The sequence below is a fragment of the Sinocyclocheilus grahami genome, unplaced genomic scaffold (assembly GCF_001515645.1).
Source record: "Sinocyclocheilus grahami isolate Dianchi unplaced genomic scaffold, SAMN03320097.WGS_v1.1 scaffold30.1, whole genome shotgun sequence".
Lineage (NCBI taxonomy): Eukaryota > Metazoa > Chordata > Actinopteri > Cypriniformes > Cyprinidae > Sinocyclocheilus > Sinocyclocheilus grahami.
This window is the reverse complement of record NW_015505209.1, coordinates 596,298-611,936: the sequence shown is the minus strand read 5'-3', so window position 1 is coordinate 611,936 and position 15,639 is coordinate 596,298. Positions and strand designations below refer to the sequence as shown.

Sequence of the window (15,639 nt, the reverse complement as noted above, 5' to 3'; positions counted from 1 at the left end):
TAAAAAGTATATATATATATATATATCTATATTTATATATATATATATATATATATATATATATATATATATATATGTACTATTTAAGTGAGATATTATTTATAATCCTAACTATCTAGTCTATGTTTAAGCTTGCCATTACTCAAAAACATGCTGAAAATAACATGCTTTTACATCGATGGTATGAAAAATACAATTCCTATGAAAACGAGTGCCTGGTAGCACAATGGATAATGAGTGTGGCTAAACAAGAGCATCTGGTCTAATGATACATGATGCAAGCTGCAATGCATCCATCCAACCAAATCAAAAATGAATGCAGGAGTTGGGACGTTTATATAACCAGAGAAAATGCATGCATGGGTGTCACTGCTGACAGTGTGTGGAGAAGCACTGGTCTGAAGCCTGACAGAACGAGGGGCATCGCAAAAGCTGATGCAGAAAGCAGCCACGGTGCACCACTCGCAACTACAAGGGATCTGTAGTGCACTAAAAGCGCTGCAGTTGTAGATGGGAAGGAGACTTTTAGGGTCTATCTTAAGTAGTTAATACATTGCATAGTCAAAGGTTTGTTGAAGTTCAATACATTTTTATGAAGGATTTGTGAGTGAATTAAACGCTTTAGCCACAGTAAGAAACAGCTGGACTGTCAAGACTCAGGAAGCCCTTGAGACAAAGTGCCAGCAGAGCCCTAATGCAGTCAAACACAAGCCAAGCACATGGAGCAGGGAGTGGGTGGGGGTCTGTGTTTACACTTCACAGATTCGACAAGCCCACTTAAATGCATCGCAGTCAAGTGATGGACACGCTGACACCAAGATATGCGTTCATTCAAAAGTTCTTCACATGGATGCAATTCATGCAGCTCAAGCCACGCAGACACATCAAATCAAGTGCGCGCGCGATGACGCGCTTTGAAATCAACAGAAATGACGTTAAGTGAGGGGGTACAAAAAAGGGGGATAGGAAACAGCGTGAAATGAAAGACCAACACGGTTTGATTCTCGAGGGTGTAAAGCATGAAGTGAGGAACAGTTAAGATGAGGCGGCGGAGACGACGAGGGGTCCGTCTTTCTCCCTACCTTTCGCCCCTCTCAACACGAACCCGAATCCCTCGTTATCCTTCTTCTGCAGCACGACCGTCTTTTCGTTGATAACGCAGTCGCTGTGGAGAAAATTCCGCGCATAACGACCGTTATTACAGCCTATCATCCTCATCATCGCCACCGCCGCGCGCGCGGAGTGATGCTTCATCCTGACAGGCGTCGGCTGAGCGGAGTTAATCATTTTTGCGACGAAGAGCGCGATGTGACGAGAGTTGTAACCGTTGAAAAAAGCTCACCGCAAGCTTTATCTGTCGAAGAAGGAGCTGTGACACCGGTTAAGAAAGGCAGGGCCCGGTCGCCGGCGAGATAGCGTGTTGTAAGCGAGAGACATAACCGCCAAATGAAGGATGAAAATCACCAGAGGAAAACATGAGCGGTAATCTTGGAGGAATGGGTATGAGAGAGAGAGAGAGAGAGAGAGAGAGAGAGACGGTTTACAGTGCCACAGAGAACGAGCGAGCGCGCGAAAGAGAGAGAAGAATGTATGCATGTGTGCGCGCGCGACTAAAATAATTTGATGTGTGCATTACAGATTGGAATCGTAAGGTATTTAACGATTATGATTTCTCTTAACGATTTCGGTTGCTTGACGCTCACATTAACGATCATTATAGTATTTTTTGAATAATAATTATCTTTTTTTATAATTATAACCCTGTTACCACATTATGCCAAATTGAACAGAACAGATATACATAAACAAATAATGAGAAATGATCAATTGCAATTATCTCAAAAAGTGTCTTCTTAATGACTTTAAATAGACTTTTTAGGAAAAAATGGCCCCACCTATATATTAAATAGGTAAATATATTTTTTAAATGCATTCATTGTCATTCATGCTTTTAGGTGAACTATTTCTTTAACACAAGTCAAAACAAATTTGTGGGTCAAAGAAATTCACTCAAAAAGTCTTTCGAATGCAATACGAGTTATTAATTCGAAATTCTGTTAGAAGAGAGACTATTTCTAGTAGTTACACTATGGTGGTGGTTGTCCTGAATGGCACCAAAACATCTTTGTGACACTGAGTGTTACTTCCTGCTTAGCACCATCAATATCCTTTCCCAAAACACACACCGCAAGCAAGCAGATCAATTACTCAACTGTAGAAGCCACCGGAGATATCCAGAGATATGCTGTTTGAATATGATAGCACTGGAAAGCAAATGTTCTCTCTCTTTCCCTGAAGGACAAGAGGGCTTACCATCTTTTAGATGGAGTATTAAATCCAGTTCTGGAAATCAAGCCGGGGTACTGAATGGGTAGCGAATTGCTCAAACTGCAGCTCTCACAAAGAGCTGGAGTCTCATTTCCACATGGTACGTTAACTTCATTCATATCAGGAAATGGGATTGTGGCCTGTGCCATTTAATTTTACTGCACTTTGTGTCCTGAGAATGAATCAGACCCTAAAATAATCACTGAAGGTCATAAACCGTGGCTCTAGATTGATTAATTTAACGGCCTAAAATACACCGAAAAGATCTTCTTGAAGTGTTTATAATCCCATAAAAACTGTATCTGGCATATTGACAAAATAGGCTTAAAATTTTAATGGCAAGACCTCACAGTCTTAACTATAAGATAAAGTCTTATTGAGATATTGAAAGAGCTCTGAGTTCAAAAGGTAGAGTGCTGACTCCTGAGGAATGATGCATGGTTGTCAAGGCAACATAATCTGCTTTAAAGGGGACACTGTGGCGATGTCACAGAGCAACAAGGTCATTAATATCCCGGCCTGTTAGAACGGGGAAATATTATTTGCTCATAATGCATTTATACCTGTGTGTGATCTCATTTCAAACAATGTTACTGCTGTCCATCACAGAGCGATATTTATACACCGTTGTGGATTAGCTATTTAATAAAAACGAAATAATGCATCTTAAATCCAGTCAAAATCCATACGTATTTATCCTACCAAAAAGTTTACAGTGGAATCCATTGTAAATTTATTAATCATGATATATAGAGCATGTCTGCAAAAGACTGACATAACTAGCAGGTATCTTGCATGTATCTGTGACAAGTTCACCTAAAAGCACCCGTGTCCTTTTGTACGGCTGTCACTCAAGCTCCCTGCAGCAGGAAGTAGCCTGCCCTGCATTGCCTTGGATTCTCTGTCTCCATGACAACCAGCTCGGAGCGAGGGGTGTGTCAGCTGGGTAGGAGTATAGCCGGATGCGAGAGGATCTTTCTCTTTTTTGGCTTTTTAACACCCTGTGACAAATGTGTAAAGTTCACAGTACAACAAAAACTACATTTTTAAGAACTAATATTACCCTTAAAGGGACAGTTCACCCAAAAATAAAAATTCTGTCATTAATTGCTCACCCTCATGTTGTTCCAAACCCATAATACCTTAGTTTTTCTTCGGGATACAAATTAAGATATTTTTGATGAAATCCGAGAGCTTTCTGACCAGCAACGCAACTGACATGTTTAAGGCTCAGAAACACAGCAAGGACATCATTAAAATAGTCCATGTGACATCAGTGGTTCAATCGTAACTGTCTATGCAGGGTCAGAAAGCTCTCGGATTTCATCAAGAATATCTTAATTTGTGTTCAGAAGATGAACAAAGTCTTACGGGTTAGTAACGTCATGAGGGTGAGTAATTAATGGCAGAATTTTTATTTTTGGGAGAACTATCCCTTTAAATAACAGGGCTATTAAAGTTCAGTAGCTAAAAATAATGTTATTGTTTAAAATAAGATTCCCAGACTGCATAGAAAACCAGAGATATGTGGCTAAAATCACACTGCCAATTTATTTCAAATGTGCAGATTGACAGCCACATATTATGACATCATAATGTCAAAGAGCTGATTGTTTTTTTTAAACAACGACCAGCAGTGACGACCCCAAGCTCGAGCGTTGCTTCCATAACCGGCCATTTAAAGAGTTTTCACATACTTCAAACCTTTTTTCCCCTGTGAATAACAATGTGCTTGTGCGGCGCTTTGTGTTAAATCATATTGGGTTGGCAAAGTTTTGGGAAATTATTGTTTGTGTAAAAGGATGCGCAGGTAAATGGATAATTTGTGCTGTACTTTGATACACTCACAAGAATAGTTATTAATAATAGGAATCTGATGCATCACTGGTCTTAAGTAATTGATTAATCAATCGTTTCAATTTTCTTCTTTGCTTATACTTTATTAACCTATAGGGAATTTTGTCTTTGGGGGTAAATCAAATGCATAAAATATAAACTTTTAAGATTTTAAAAACAACCTGGCCATTTTTACAGCTTAGGTAAATCAATCAATCTATTGACCTACACTGTAATAAAAAATAAAACAAAGATTACTGAAGTACGTTTTACAAGAAAATATGGTAACGCTTTACTTAAAGGCTTTATGTATAATGCATTATAAAGGGTTATTAAAGGGTATAATGCATTATAATTATTTATAATGTGCATTGTAATACATTATATCTTCTCGTAATAAATAACTATAACCGAATTTAAAATGCAAAGTGTAACAATGAATTGATAAGTGTTATAATATATTAACTGTGGTTACAATTATTCATGAGATTGTACAATGCATTACAAGGCATAATTAATGCATTAAAACTACTTTTATAATGCATTATACATAAAGGCTTTAAGTTAAGTGTTACCGAAAATACATTTTCAGTCTTTCTTGTGTTGCTTGCTGTTTCTGTGTGATTATTTGTGAAATGTACTCTACTGTTAAATCCTACAACAAATGTATTTCAGTGTATTAAAATGATCTCCAGGCCCAGACAGAGTCTGCACATCTTTTCCCCACATTTTCTTTGTGATGATTTTGGTGAAAGATCTGGAAAATTCTATGAAATATGAACAATTTGCTATACAGGGGAAGTAATTACAAATGATTTAATAAACTTCTTTTTTACTTTGTGAGTGACATTCCTGTGGAATTCCGCAGGCGCAGATTCCGTGTAGACCTGATGATGACATTTGAGCTGTTATTCTGGTCCGTTTCTTGCCTTTCACCATCATAGCTGACCTTGTTGAGGCAAAACATACTAAAATCTGAAACCGCAATGTTGTTTACAGAAAAACGATCTGATTTAAAAAAAAAAAAAAAAAAAACTCTGTAACCTTTTTTGAACTGTAAATATGTACGCAAGAGAGAACCCATTTCAAACTATCATCGTGTATTGAACCAGTCACACTGTAAAAAACATGGTCAGAAGGATTAGAAAAATGTTTGATCATACCTTGATGCATCAAAACTGTCATAAGATCCCACAGTGTAGTGTCGAAAGAGCTTCCTTCTCTCCGATCGGTCTGCCCGGGCATCTGTGAAGAAATATTCACAGACATTTACTTTAGATCACCCCAATTATGTAATATTTCAACCTTTCATAGTGCTGAAAATCTGTAGTGCTCAGAAAGTGTCATAAAATTATTTTTTATTCATTATTTTCACACATAAACAAAAGTTACTTCCTAAATTCTGATGTGACTGTGTTCAAGCACTAACCCAGCAAACTTTGAATGCTTCAACATCATTATCATCACTTTCACACCAAATATAAAATGTGCAAAAAGAATAAAAATAGTCACCAGAATTTTTGAGAGGTACAGCAGATGTGATAAAGTGAGAATGTTGTAAAGGTTCGGTTACATAATTGCATAAAAAAGCTGTCTAGTCACAAATCGGTCTTACTGTGTGCCATATGTCACACAGTCCCAGGTGCCATTTTTTAAACACATTTAATCATTTAGCCAACTGTGCTCTAGAAAAAAAAGTAAATATTAAATAACAAAATGTGCTTACAGTTTCACCACACAGTACCTTGACACGCATATTGTCACTGACAATGAATACCAGTATGACACACACACACACACACACACATATATAAAAAATAAATACATAAATAAATAAAATAAAATTTCTTGATCACACGCCATGAGCTTAAAGTAAATCCACAATTTATAACAGTGAATTCAAAATCAGCACTAGACCAACTATACCACCTTCCGTGTTTAACTGCAACCAATAAAAAGCTCTTTGGAAGACAGGGACCATTTGGCCCATAATGGACCCAAACTAGACTAGTCCTCCGAGAGAGTTCAGGAAGGCCAAATATTGACTGCATTTTATGGAAGGAACCAGGATAAGAGCCAACAAAGCTAATGAAGAGACTTTTTTTATGTCGCAGAGATTAATCGTTTACACGGCTCCGCTTTCGCTCTTCCGAACTTCTCCGAGGGGAGCGTTCGTTCTAGGCCGCTCCTACGCCATGATGTTTGTACAACAACAAACCAACAACTGTCCACAGAGGACTTGGACAAATGGATAAAACACTGGATTAATATCTGAATTTAATCGAATCACCTTAATGTTAAGCACATCCCCCAAAGTTTACTTATATAAGGAAGGCTAATTATATCTACGGAGGAAGGACACCCATTAACGGAGACACAACTGGTGATAATAAAGATCCTGAGCAACCGTGTACACATATTTATCCATTAATGAGATTCTCGAGGAGTTTGTTCTGCAGGCTGCAGCTTCTGAAAACTGCACCATTTGTATTGTCCTCTGCGGTTCTGTTGATACACGATGATATCAGTAGTCAGGAGGCTGCGTGGGATTCAACACTTTCCCCTTCCAACCTACTCACTGGTTAGCTGTTAAAGTTACAGACGCTCAATTCTTCGTTGAGCTGAAACGTTTTGATGTTCAAACAAAAGGAGGTTTAGATTCAGCGCGATTCTACAGACATCCGTTCTATCATGTGACTGCTAATGTAAGATGTCCTCCCCATCTGTCAGTTGTTTCAAATATATAAAAAGGCAGTTTAATTAATATTTTGGTTAATCAAACTGTTTTAGCAAAACATGGCCATCTAGAGAGGTTCAAATTAAAAAAATAGCATTCAAATCGGCTTTAAAATGTGAATCATGATAATTTCTGAAAACTATCCATTTGGCACACTAAGGCTTATTTTTTGCCATTTGTATGGAAACGAATCAAATAATATTGAGGTCAGACTGGACCTGTTATGATGCATCTCATCAACTGAATAAATCAAAACTGAATCGTTTGAGTGTGCAAGTGAATCATCACACTCTGAGCCTTGACATTACCATTTAAGATTCAGCGCGATTCTACAGACATCCGTTCTATCATGTGACTGCTAATGTAAGATGTCCTCCCCATCTGTCAGTTGTTTCAAATATATAAAAAGGCAGTTTAATTAATATTTTGGTTAATCAAACTGTTTTAGCAAAACATGGCCATCTAGAGAGGTTCAAATTAAAAAAATAGCATTCAAATCGGCTTTAAAATGTGAATCATGATAATTTCTGAAAACTATCCATTTGGCACACTAAGGCTTATTTTTTGCCATTTGTATGGAAACGAATCAAATAATATTGAGGTCAGACTGGACCTGTTATGATGCATCTCATCAACTGAATAAATCAAAACTGAATCTTTTGAGTGTGCAAGTGAATCATCACACTCTGAGCCTTGACATTACCATTTATAGATTAGATGTGTTTTGTCAGGTTGTGCATTATCCAGTTTTGAGCAATACCTGATTTCGCATGCATAAATCTGAACAGAGGAATTTAATATCAAGAGATATGGATGTTATAATTAATTGGATGAATAAAATGGCCACCACATCTCTTTTTCATTCTCTTTCTCACATCTTAATTGAACACCCTGTCTGTTTTCTGTAGCAGCTGTGTCGTCTTTCCAACAAAAAGCGTTCTGGCACGTACACACAGAGCCACACGTACTTGACACAAGCTTTGTTCCTCTGTGGACAGTGTGAGGAAAAAAAGTCTATTTGACATGAAGGCGAGCAGCGATGACAGTTGCTACAACACCTGATTTATAACCACCAGGGGTAACTAGCTGTGTGGCTCACTTGATAAAATTCATAAAGATAGTAAACGTGCAGCAAGCACGACTTGAAGGATGCAAAACTTTCAAGGCAGAGTCAGAGCGCACCACTGGGAAAAAAAAAAGTAATAACTATAATATTCTGCCAGTCACACAAGTTTTACAACTCTACGACTAGGTCACAGTTTCTCACTCAATATAATAAAAACATTATCTGATTTGTCATCTTTGACAAAGCTACAAAATGATGGAGAACTGAATTAGATCGAAAAATGACCCCAAGACGATTTGGATATTTTACTACAATTTGTTTTCAACAACTGTTCAAGGCATCTGAAACTGACACAAAAGTCATCAAGATGCAAAATTACCTCAAAAACCAAGTGAAAAGACTCAAAACACAAGAAATACTAAAAAAACTAAACGCAACTGAAATTTTATCGACAATAGACTCGAACTAATCATTCCTATATAATTGTCCACATTGTAATAAAGAGTGCAGAGCAAAACATGCAATTATTGGTGGCACAAATCCGTAATTCATCACAAAACTCCTCAGTTTGCAACATCCTCAAATCGACATACCTCCAAAATGAACCTTCTTCCTAGATCTGCTAGTCTCGTCCATTGGTCCCCTTTAGTTCACCCCCGAGTCAATCCGAGAAACACTTAGTTCTCCTTGCCTGAGGGGTGATTGCCACTTTTCTTGATCCCTCAGGCCCTGACGCCTAACTTCCCATCTCCAAAAACTCTTGTGTCTCCTCGAGCGCTCAGGTGAGAGCTGACCATCAGCATCACACACATGAAAAAGAGAACCGTGGCATTGGAAAAGATGGTATGTAAGCTCTGTTCTCAGTACCGTGAGAGGGAGAGAGAGTGTGTGAGAGAGGGAAAAAAAAGATGCCACAAAAAGAGGAAAAAAATCTTACCAAGGCCCACTCCATAGCAACAGGGTTTGTACAGTGTAGAGCATGTTTCCATGGAAATATATCAATCAGGAATGTGCATGAGTGTTGCTCGGAAAGGTTCAAGAGACTTCAGTAGATTACTTGTGCTGCTGCTAACCAGCTGATGCTGGATTTAACTGTAGCCGATTTTGGACACTGCACTAGATAGTCAACTTTTAAGGCTATCCAGCAGCGTATGTTATGTATCTTGGCTAGTTGTTGGATTCACCGCAAAATAAGACAGATTTGGGCAACAATCTTCAAAAAATGTGATTAAAATAACCATGAAAGCATCGCTATGGGAACCAAATGACAATTTCATAAATCAATGAAAGAAATCAGCTGTCCTTGCAACTCTTCAAAAGCTCTTTGCTCGTAGCGTGCATTGTAGTAGCCATGGATTTCAAGGCTGCCAATGGCTCCCATCTCAACATAGCATTTCTCACCTTTTCACACTGCCGCCCTGCTTCTTTTGCAACACTAGCAAACATGGATGAGATTCAAAATGCCTCAGGTGACACTTATACCAAACATAGCAAGCATTTTCACCTCAGATTACTGCTAAAAAGTGCACAAATTGATCAAATGTGTTGTGACAACTCAATTATTGGCAATAACATGAGGAATAAACTGGTATAGGCAAAAGATCCAATTTTGCCACCAATTATGTATTTGGGTCAATGGCGTGACATGCATTTTTCGTCCTGATTTATTAATTTATTCAAATATATATTAAAAGTGCAATTTATACATCTTTATTTCTTTAAAATGTTCAATTATTAAAATAATTATCATAGGAAATTTTACTTGGGAAAAAAAATATACTTGCTTTGTGGCCTAGTTGCAAATGAACAATAACTGAATTAACAGCCTGTTATCGCCGCAAGGTTCCTCACATATTCTGCGGGTTATCAGAGCACTGGAGAAGAATAGAGTTAGAGAAGACATAATAAGAGGAGCGGGAAAAGTGTTTCTTCCCCTCACCTTGTAATATGTCGAACAATTGTGTAATTTGAAGTGTACACTTTACTGGTGATAGTTCACCCAAAATGAATATTCTGTCATCATTTACTTACCCCCATGTTGTTCTAGATTTGTATGATTTTTTTGTTCAGTGCAAAACAAAAGATGATATTTAACAGAATGTTCATGCTGCTCCTTTTCATACAATGTACAAAGTAAATGGTGACCAGGGGCTGTTAGGCTCCAAATCAGAAAGAGCATTATAAGAAGTACCAAAAAGTAGTCTATAAGACTCAGGTGATATATTGCAAGTCTTCTGAAGCCATATGACAGCCATTGGAAAACATAAGAATTTCAAAAAATACCTTCACTGCAGCTCTGAAATCTCATTCAAGTCTATTAAAATATGCTGTATGAAGACACTTCATGCAAAGTTTGAAATCAATATCAATATTGGTTGTTACATTTCAAAACTACTGTACAGCTTCAACTTTGGAATGTAGCATAGAAGTGATATGGACTAGTTTCGTTGTATGAAATAGAGCAGCATGAACATTCTGTCAAACAGAATGAAAACTTAAATTTCAAACACTTTGAAAATGTCAAAACACGAAAAATAAGGAATGTTGCATTTGCAATTACATAAAATAAGTTAAGTGACTACAACTAAAACATAAAATACAATAATAGTAAAATAGCACTGGTGTGTGTGAGTAAATAATAATAAATAAGTGTCATTTTTGAGTTCACTATCCCTCCTGCGTTAGCAGCACCACATGCATACGCTGTAATAATCTTGTGAAGAGAAGAAATTGTTGAATAAAGTTCTTATTTTTGTTTTTTGTGCACAAAAAGTATTCTCGTAGCTTTATAAAATTACGGTTGAACCATGATGTCACATGGACTATTTTAACGATGTCCTTACTACCTTTCTGGGCCTTGAACTTGTCAGTTGCGTTGCTGTCTATGCAGGGTCAGAAAGCTCTCAGATTTCATCAAATAAATAAATTGCGTTCTGATGAGAAATGAAGGTCTCACGGGTTTGGAACAACAGGAGGGTGATTAATTAAAGACAGAAGTGTCATTTTTGGTGTACTATCCCTTTGGCATGACAGTGAATGAGAACATGTTCAAAGTGTGTGTTTGTGTGTAGACACTCACAGGGCCTGTCCTCGTTGGGTTTGCTTGGGATCTCTTCCACGCATTCTGCTGGGAACCAGCCTACATTCCCTCGGGCACTGCCTTCCCAGAATCCTCCTTCTCCAATACTGAGAACTACGTATGAGAATGTCAGCAAAAATATAAATATAAAACACTCTTCTCATTATTTACAAACTGCATGTGCAATCCTATATATGACACTAGGAAAAATGCCTGTTACACATACAGCTCTTTTAAGATCACTTCGGCATTAACAGGCATTCTGACCACTTCACTATGGATGTGTATAAATTTACACATGACAATATAATATATCAGGCCTATGCTGATTTTATCCAATGAAGTCTTCATTCCACTGAAACCTCTCTAGTTCATCTCTTTCTGTTTGTGAAGTGTTGCTAGCTCTGGCCAGGCATCGCCTGGTGCCGAAGGGCAGAATCTGTGAATTCTTGCTCTCCATATGGCAGGAGAAACTGCACTGCCTGCTACAAACCAGCTTTTCCCTGCATTTGGTGCACACACTCTTAAACATTTCCATATTTACTATCAATAACATATGGTTTAATTGAGTAAAGTTAAACTGAATTTTTTTTTAGAGATGCATGTACCTTTGACCCTGTCGTTCTTATACAAAGCGATTTCTCCCTCGCCCTGCGGTTGGTAAGACTTGACCACCATATAGTGTCTTCCTGGCACAGCACTGTAAAGCTTGCGTTTGGACCCTGGAGTGTCCATGCCGGAGTAGGCATCCCTGTTGGCACGGGGACTGGTGGGAATACAAAAAAAATAATAATTTAAATGATAAACAGATTTATAATAAAATACAATATAACACACACACACACACACACAACTTATATATATATATACAGTCAAACCAAAATTTATTTAGACACCTTCAACATTTCTCAAATTATATCAGTTTATTTGCTAGAGTTTAGAAAATGGTAATAAAATATGACAAGAACTCAGAGTTAAACTGTGTCAGAACAAATTAATCTTGATAATGTCAGATAACTTTGATAGAAAGGTATGTAATGGATTACAATCAACCAAAAAGTATTCAGCTGTTAAATTTAGGTACACAATTAGATAATACCAATTTAGGTCAACCAATTACCAAGCAATGCTTAATTTTGTTCAGTCTGTGGCGTTAAAAGGTTGCATTAGCAATTAAAGAAAAAACACTTAAGCAAAACATGGTCAGGTAAAAGTGGCTGAATATTTTTTTATACCAAATTTTACTGGTAGTCCACTGTATGAAGAATTTTTGGGTATAATATGTCACAGTTCACTTTACTTTGCTATCCTCATTTACATTTATGAACTACAGTGTCCTGCACCCACTATTATCAAAAAAATATCAAAAATTATATCTGGTATCTGAATAATTGTAGGTTTGATTGTATGTATATATATATATATATCTATATATATCTATATATATATATATATATATAAAGCAAACAATGCTATTAAGGTCAGGATTCAGATAGAAATACTCTCAGATGCTTTACTACTGCAAACATGAAGAGAGTTCACAAACGTCTAAACATATTTTTAAAGGGGCTTAGATGAATGCTAAGGTTAAGGCCTGCTAAAATAGAGTCTAGCAATGTCTATGGTAAGCATTGAGGCATACAAGTACACTAGACCACAGCTATTACAAGTATAAGTGCTCCCTCTGCTGGATAGACACCATAAATATACATTAAAGCCAAGATGTGCTCCTGGAGTTGTCTTACAAGCAGAAATTTTGAGTCTAGCCCAGGGCCAGGCTGAATCATTAACTTATCCAGTGATGGCTCACAGGAAACATCACCTCTGAAAACCAGCTGAGCCCTGTCCTGAAGTGACTCAGAGTGTAACTTCAGCCACTCGGTGGGAGCAGACGGCTCACGTCCAAAAAAAACTTGTTCTCCAGAAAAATGCTGACATTAAAGACTCAGCAAAAGAACAGTCCCGACGATGTTGTTAATGAAGGTGTTAATGAGGGCACAATGGACCTAAAAATAACATTGAAACTGTCGCTGCAAAAGAACATCCAGTTTTCAGACGACATGCATAATCTCAGAGGCACATATCCTTATTTTCCCTGCTTTCAGTTTAACATATAAATGCAGGCCTTGCTTCACAGGAGGGCCAGGAGGATGGCCAAATGCAAAGCAATTTCAGATGGCTTTAAAAATAAAAAAATAAAAATAAAATACACATTTAAAAAAGAAGAAAATCAAAAATCTTTATTTTTTTTTTCTCATACATATATATATATATAAACACTCTATATAATGTATTCACAAACCTGAATTCTGCCATTATAAAACACAGCTGTTCATGCTGTTGGTATAAAAATCGTACGCCATCATATAAGCATCTTCCTGTTCATACATGACATGCCCTACCTCACCACCTCTCAAGGTCCCGTGGCATCTGCCGACTTCAGCCTATAGGAGCAGGTGAAATTGGGACAAAGCACCTACATATGCCCTCTACGTGCCTCCAGCTTTTTTTAAGCCTCCACTGAGAACCTCTCAATGTCATCACCCAAAGTCAACCCACCCAGATTAGCCTTCTTACATAATAAAGCTTGACAAAGATGATACAGATGTGATGTGCTTTTTTTGGAGCCAGAAAAGTGTTTACGCGCTAAATAGTCCTAAACAGATACACCTGGTTTATTACTTTAAAATGAAAAATGTGCGGAAATTGTGATGATGAACGGAGAATACCAAAAAGTGGTAACACAACCTCCAACACCTGTGAGAAAATAACCATATGAAATATGATGCAAACAGCACACTGTGCCACATTTTAAGAGCAAACTAAATAGGCTGCACAGCACCGCAAAATTAACTCTCAGCTTCAAACTGCAGCAAATCTGTTCAGCCAATCAGATTTAAGTGCTGAAAATCACAAAAAATACCACAACACTATTCTGAGCATCAAAAATACCATAATATCACTTACTTGCCACCTACTGTAGTTACATGAATAAGCACAAAACAAAAACAATATCCTAATTTGCTTATATCGCTTGCCGATATCTAATAATCGACTTTCAAATGGCCTCACGTACAGAATCTACACCAGCTGGAAGAAAAACAAGCATATTTCAGCAAACCATAAATGAGTGGCTTACTCATTTAGAGCACCGCCTATGGCAGCCAACCGGCCTGCCAACGTAACTAGCTGTCAAAACCGAGCAGCGAAGCTTTCTTATCCAGCTTCATCCAAAGACAATTACATAAGCTTCGCATCTTATTTTTGGTGAAAAAAGCACAAAAAAAAGAGTTAATGTGGGCTGAGGTATTTATGCAAAACAGGGAGGAAGGAAACAAGGCCAGTAAGTGTTAGAAATCGGTTCAAGCGCTGCACGTAAAGTCACATTCACAGGTCTATTTTTAATCAAGCTTGAAGGAAATATGGTCTCAACATCTTGAAGATTTTGATGCAGCAATCAAAATATGACCACGGTGGCAGATTAGCTGCTACGGCAAACACTTGGCTAGCACGTAGCTGCGCATTCGTACAGTGAAATTATGTTTATATTGACAGCTATAGATTTAAACTTAGCTCAATCTAAATCTGGCTTCATTTAACGCTGCAGGAGTTCATTAAACACTGGTAATTTTACCGGGGTCTGGCTGTGCGTATTGTTTATTTGATTAACATGTTGCAAGCTATACTGTAGGGTTCAAGCTACAGGATGTATATCTAATAAAACTGCTTTTCAACTTGTCCGAAGCATTACACTAAGATTTTATGAACAGAGTTGTTCGTTTTAAATGACAAAGAGGTAAAATTAATAACTTCAAGAACAACTGTGAAATCCATAATACTAAGAAAGCCAGGAAATATGGAATGGCTTCATGGCAACATGGTGTCAGTGTGGTAGGAAGTGTTCTTCAAAATATCTTTTATGACAAGAAATAAAAAATAAATAAAAAAATCATACACAGCCTAGCCATACCAGCCTGTTTAATCCAAGGTTTTGGCTGGGTTATCTTAACAACATAACATATATATATGTGTGTGTGTATGTGTGTGTGTAAACATACAGTGGCGGCCAAAATTATTAGAACACTAGTATCTTCACCAGCTAAAAAAATGGTTTTTAGTCAGTTATTTCTATCTTTTGCTGTATGTATCAGTAGGAAATATCAGTTTACATTTCCAAATATTCCTTTTGCCATTAATTGTAATAATCCAGTGAGATTTCTGTCTGACAACAGCCAGAGCTCCACACAGAGATCTGATCTGATCATCATCCAGTCTGTCTGGAGTGACATGAAGAAACAGAACAAACTGAGACAGACTAAATTCAGAAGAACTGTGGCAACGTCTCCAAGATGCTTCAAGAAACTTACCTGCAAAGCTACAGTACTGTTAAAAGTTTTATGCACTTGTGTAAAAATGCTGTAAAATGAGGATGCTGTCAAAAATAAATTGATTTTCTTTATCAATGAACTTTTATTAACTAAATTAAATCACACGAATGTGACCATCCTCTGCGTTTAAAGCAGCTTTTGCCCTCGGTGCACTTGCACATAGTTCTTCAGGTAGCTTTACAGGTAGGTTTCTTGAAGCAGTATA

General features: G+C 37.4%; 1 protein-coding gene across 1 annotated transcript in view; it reads right to left on the bottom strand.

The window, feature by feature from the left end:
* The window catches only part of LOC107572162 (SH3 and multiple ankyrin repeat domains protein 2-like), a 104,410-nt gene that overhangs the window by 35,883 nt on the left and 52,888 nt on the right, over positions 1-15,639 (bottom strand). Inside the window, exons 12-15 of the mRNA XM_016258574.1 lie at positions 11,655-11,812; positions 11,047-11,160; positions 5,328-5,409; positions 1,083-1,165 (exon numbers count right to left, since the gene is read on the bottom strand). Coding sequence (XP_016114060.1) covers positions 1,083-1,165; positions 5,328-5,409; positions 11,047-11,160; positions 11,655-11,812 — 437 coding nt within the window. The remainder of the gene's footprint in view (positions 1-1,082; positions 1,166-5,327; positions 5,410-11,046; positions 11,161-11,654; positions 11,813-15,639) is intronic.